Source organism: Cryptomeria japonica, chromosome 4 (genome assembly GCF_030272615.1).
Source record: "Cryptomeria japonica chromosome 4, Sugi_1.0, whole genome shotgun sequence".
NCBI lineage: Eukaryota > Viridiplantae > Streptophyta > Pinopsida > Cupressales > Cupressaceae > Cryptomeria > Cryptomeria japonica.
The window spans coordinates 722,746,915-722,752,368 of NC_081408.1; the positions used below are offsets into that span (position 1 = coordinate 722,746,915).

A 5,454-nucleotide genomic window follows, 5' to 3' on the forward strand; every position below is an offset into this window, starting at 1 on the left:
TGTCATGTATTTTTTTTTGTCGAGTGCTTGGTCTTGTACTATTTAATATTTTTTTTGGTGGTACCTACTGCTTTTCAATATTTGTGTTGTTGATTCCTGTAACAATTTCCCCATTATTTGTTAGACTAAATTTAATTGATCTTATCTTTGCAAAAAATGTTTGTTAAATCCTTTCAAAACTCTATCAATGTTTAATAATATTCAATATAGTTAAATAATAATAAAAATAAAAGATAGGATATTAGAGCTGTCTAGAAATGACTCCTCGCAATAGATCTCACATTACAGATTGTTAAAACATGAAACAAAAACTTTAGTCTTGTTTCTGAAACAAATTCTTAGTATAGATTTATTTTTAGTCAATAAAGACAGAAATGGAATATCTAGGAAATCTTATTGATTTTATGGAAAATCTATATTATAATACGTGAAAGAATCCCCATTCTTCATAAGCCTTGGCCATTTTTCCGATCTCTTCTTCTCTATGGTGTTCTTGTTCAATCTCACACATATCAATGACAATATTATTTTTCTGAGTCAAATAGATCAAATGCAAATTCAATGATTGCTCGTCTCTCTTCATCACTTTTCACATATCTATCTAGAACTTATTGAAGGTATGTTTTAGCCAATTCTTCAGCACTCTCAACTAGAATAAGAGATCTTCTCCAGTTGGGTGACTTGTTGAAATCAATTGAAACCATTATACCTCTCTTTTTCAAAGCTGATAAAATATTCAACCTAAGAAATTAGTGTGTATCTTGAAGATACAAGAAACACCTTTTGTAGAAACAAAGATTTGCTAGTATATTTATAGCAAGTTAGGTGGGCAAAGTTGAAATTTAAACACATACCATATAGTTTAGACACCACAAATTAAATATTTAATTATTGCATGCTCTGTTTAAACAATGCTCAAAATTTCTTACTTACGACATTCTTGAAGATATCATTGGGATTTGTTACATGCATGCAAATGCTTACGCTTTAGGTAAGCAAATAATTGTTAGTGCTTGCAATATTCTTGTTAGGTCTTGTAGTTGGACACATTATCTAGGTTGGACATCCTACCGCGCCAGGGATCAATGGGGATCCCAACTCCCCATCTCACAAGTCCTTTATTGGCTCATAGGAATCACAATATTGGAATGCTAGCCCTTATAGCTAACAACTTATCACCGATTTAGACAGACATTAAATATTTAGTTTAGACACCACAAATTAAATATTTAATTATCGCATGCTCTGTTTAAACAATGCTCAAAATTTCTTACTTACGACATTCTTGAAGATATCATTGGGATTTGTTGCATGCATGCAAATGCTTGAGCTTTAGGTAAGCAAATAATTGTTAGTGCTTGCAATATTCTTGTTAGGTCTTGTAGTTGGACACATTATCTAGGTTGGCCATCCTACTGCGCTAGGGATCAATGGAGATCCCAACTCCCCATCTCACAAGTCCTTTATTGGATCATAGGAATCATAATATTGGAATGCTAGCCCTTATAGTTGACAACTTAACATCGATTCAGCCAAACATTAAAGAAGGAAGTGCCCCCATTTTAGGGGAGCAGGCTCCTTCGACAACTATTCCAACATAAACAAAAGAGACTGCAGGTTCATCACAACAACCAAACCTGGAGGCCTCTCTATTCAAGGCGATCCAGCAACTAAAATCACCATACCCAAAATAGGCCATGCACACTTGGATCTGCCTCTGCAACCCTTTTTTATATAGTTGTTTTGTGGGGAAAATGACAAAATAGAGGAAGCAAACAAATGTTTAAATCGAATATTTCATTGATTTAGCAAACAAAACCCTACTTGCAAGAACAACAAAGAAATGAAACACAAAGAAACCCAACAACTGACAAATCTACAAGGTAGGGTTTCAAGCAAACATACGAATCTCCAAAAGTGCCCATGTTCCCCTATTGTATGGCTCTGCTCAAAGTTGGAAGAATCACTTTGTGAAAATTTTTGTTTTTTGTCACTCTTGACCCAGACTTCTGTTTTTATCTCTTGCATTCGTTGTTTCTCCTCATGGCAATGGATAAAGGGGCTAAAATAGTTCACCCTAAATCCGATTTCCGTTAACAAAATGCCAACATGCTAGAATCCTTAGAGTTCAAAAACACCACCAAACCAAAATAAAAAGAAACCCAATAACCTACAATCTTCGGGATAGGGTTTGAAGCAGGCATACCTGACAGTCTGCATAGATACATTCTCCAACAAACAACCACACAACCCTTGAACGTGGCAAAACATCTAGGGTTTGAGTTGCTTATGATTGAACTACTTGTCGCCAGGAAGACACACCCAAGCAAGTAGGACGACAAATTTCAGGTAGTAACTAAAGAATTTGCACAATCACATAATTTCTTTCACTGAACCCTAGGATATTAACAAACACCACCAATCGACATAAATGTCACTGTCAAACTGTTGGAGTCGTACAGTTTCACTGCTAGATAATAAATGATAAAACACATAAAATCAAGTGACTACCCAAACAAAAACATGTCATTGTCTGAAAATGAAGAGTGGTCGGAAAGATGTCGAAAGTCCGATAATTACCAGAACACTGACACTTTGATGGACAAAAGCCCAAATAGAGAACCTATCAGCTAAATATAATATTCTATCAATTATTAAACCATTCTTCAAAAAAAAGAGACATTGGTATACAAAATCTACCGTTACAATTAAATACTATTCCAATAAGTATACCAGCGTCCTCCTCACATGTTTGAAGAATATTAAAAAAAACACGCGGTATGTGGCGTTTGACCGCTTTGTGGACAGGTGAGATGTCGACATCCAAGAAACTACATTTTAAGTAGCCTCGGAACTGCACCCACACTTATGGAATACAACTCCTCTTTCATAATCCGCACACCTACGCCAGCTGTTGCATAACGTACACAGCTATGCTACCTGTACTCAACACTACACTCTTCCAGCTGGATCTCCGAGTGCAACAAATCCCAAAACCTTTACTCGCTGTAAATACAAAGCGCGCACTAACTCATCCACTTTAACAACTCTAGGTGAAATTTCTTGCTACTTTCCATTTCTTACCTGACCCTGCCTATGTATATAAATTCCATCGATTTCCTTCTGCAATCCAACATTCACATCATCTTTACCTCTATCAATACTCATACGGTTTGCATTCTTGTCTTCAGTTTCAATGGACCTCATTCTATGTGCTCTCCTCTTAAGCCTTGCACTTGCATTCTCCCACCTTGTCTCTGCAAATTTTTACAATGACTTCGATATCACATGGGGAAATGATCAGGCTAAGATACTTGACAATGGCCAACGCTTGCAGCTTACTCTCGATCAGTCCTCAGGTATTTATCTCATATGTTTACTGCATATATATATATATATGATTTTTACGGTATGTTGAATGGATCCTTATCTCCTCTGCCTCTGCTGTATGAAAACAGGTTCAGGGTTCCAATCCAAGAATGAATATCTATTTGGCAAGATTGATATGCAAATCAAGCTGGTGCCTGGTAACTCCGCCGGAACTGTTACTGCATACTATGTAAGTTTGCCCCTTCGATTCACTCTGCACTCCTGAAATGAGTAGTGGGTAGTACTAGTAGTATTGTTGTGGGAAGTTGAGTATGGTCTAATAAAATGGTGATGATCTGCTGCAGCTCTCGTCACAAGGGGATAAACACGATGAAATAGACTTCGAGTTCCTGGGAAATCTGTCTGGAGATCCCTATATTATGCACACCAATGTTTTCTCACAAGGAAAAGGCGGTCGGGAGCAGCAATTCTACCTTTGGTTCGACCCAACAGCAGACTTCCACACTTACTCCCTGCTCTGGAATCCCCAACAAATTATGTAAGTAATGTTAATATAATCCCTGCAACTTCAAATCAGCTATTGAATGTCCTCTCTGGCCTGGCCCTCTACTTTTAACATCATTTTTGTAGTTGATAATGTGTATTTCTGATATTGTGCAGGTTTTCTGTGGATGGAACTCCAGTGAGAGTGTTCAAGAACAGCGAAGATTTGGGCGTTGCATATCCGAAGAATCAAGCGATGAGAATATACTCAAGCCTGTGGAACGCAGACAATTGGGCAACCAGAGGCGGTGCAGTGAAGATCGACTGGAGCAAATCTCCATTTGTGGCATCTTATGGAAATTTCAAAGCAGAGACATGCTCTGCCTCCTCTGATTGCTCTGTGAATTCATGGTATGGTGCAGAGGCGTTGGAGTCGAGTGAGCAGCAGAAACTTGAATGGGTGCGCGAAAACTACATGATTTACAATTACTGTTCGGACAGTAAAAGGTTTCCACAGGGCTTCCCTGCTGAATGCACTCGCTAGGCATTCGACTGAGTTCGAAGGATTGAGATACAACAAGTTTCACCAAATCCATTAATTCAATTCTTTTATTCATTCATTTTTTGTAGCGATTTTCAAGCCCAAGAGGCTATACTTGTAACTATTAGATCCCGGTCAATTGAATATGTATCTCAATATTCATTTTTTAGCATTTCCAAAGAGTTTCAAATTTCTTTCAACCGTGCTTTTTTATACCTGTTTTTAGTCCCGCTACCGCCTATCTATAGGCGGAAACTAATGTTTTCATCTCTGTCTATTAATTTGCTTTGAAATCCGTGACAACCAATCACATTTAACTATTTTTTGGCTTTTTTCACATTTTCTAATGTTTTGCTATTTAATAGAATTAATAATTAAAATGAAATTAGTTTTTGCTTTTATCATTGGTTGTTACGGTTAATTTTTTTTTTCGAAACTATGATTAATTTCACAATTCTAAAGCATGCACTCTCGTAAACATAGCATTTGCTACAGCCATGGCTTGGAAAGGGCTTCTTTGCTTGTTTTTTTTGGTCTCTCTGAGTTCCGAACCCAACTTCTGCAGGAGCTGCGAATGAATGAATTTACTTTTTTAATAATGTTTTTAATTTATTCAGCGCAGGTTCGAATCCAACGTGTCAGTGGATGTTCGTTACACCGCGTATGTCTTTTACGGTCCTGCTTTCTCTCCGCTAACTGACAATTTTCTTTGGCACAGGAATCCAACCAGATTTGTTTAAGTTCTTGCATGGACCATATATATGTACAGAAGCTGTTTTAGCTTATATAGGGAAATTCTATTTTAAAATGCTCATTTTGCGGTCTTATTTTGGCTACATGAGCTCAAGTGGTTATTTATTTTCATTATATTTAAATTCTAGCAGTCGGAAATTTATTGTAGCAATTCTTTTCTCATTTGTAGATATTTTTTGTTTGGAGGGTTTTGTGTGGAATGTGTACTTTTATGCAATTTTATAAGAAAATAAATTAAGTTGATAGCTTTTTAATTAAGGATGGAGGTTTATTTATTTAATCAAAGTTGGTGAAAGGACAATTATGCCCCTTCATTCTTTATTAGTCCCGCCTATCTATAGGCGGAA

At 36.7% G+C, this 5,454-nt stretch overlaps 1 protein-coding gene across 1 annotated transcript; it reads left to right on the top strand.

The window, feature by feature from the left end:
* Positions 1-3,115: 3,115 nt before the first annotated feature.
* On the top strand, positions 3,116-4,526 carry LOC131875522 (xyloglucan endotransglucosylase protein 1-like). The gene is made up of 4 exons (XM_059220106.1): positions 3,116-3,359; positions 3,459-3,559; positions 3,675-3,868; positions 3,991-4,526. Exons 1-4 carry the CDS (start codon positions 3,197-3,199, stop codon positions 4,355-4,357), a joined length of 825 nt encoding a protein of 274 aa, XP_059076089.1. The 5' UTR covers positions 3,116-3,196; the 3' UTR covers positions 4,358-4,526.
* Positions 4,527-5,454: the final 928 nt, after the last annotated feature.

Excerpts from the sequence above, each read along its gene's own strand:
- LOC131875522 (XM_059220106.1), top strand. The coding sequence starts at position 3,197 with ATGGACCTCATTCTATGTGCTCTCCTCTTAAGCCTTGCACTTGCATTC. Across the intron at positions 3,560-3,674 it reads GAACTGTTACTGCATACTAT|CTCTCGTCACAAGGGGATAA; the intron begins GTAAGTTTGCCC and ends GATCTGCTGCAG. Across the intron at positions 3,869-3,990 it reads TGGAATCCCCAACAAATTAT|GTTTTCTGTGGATGGAACTC; the intron begins GTAAGTAATGTT and ends GATATTGTGCAG.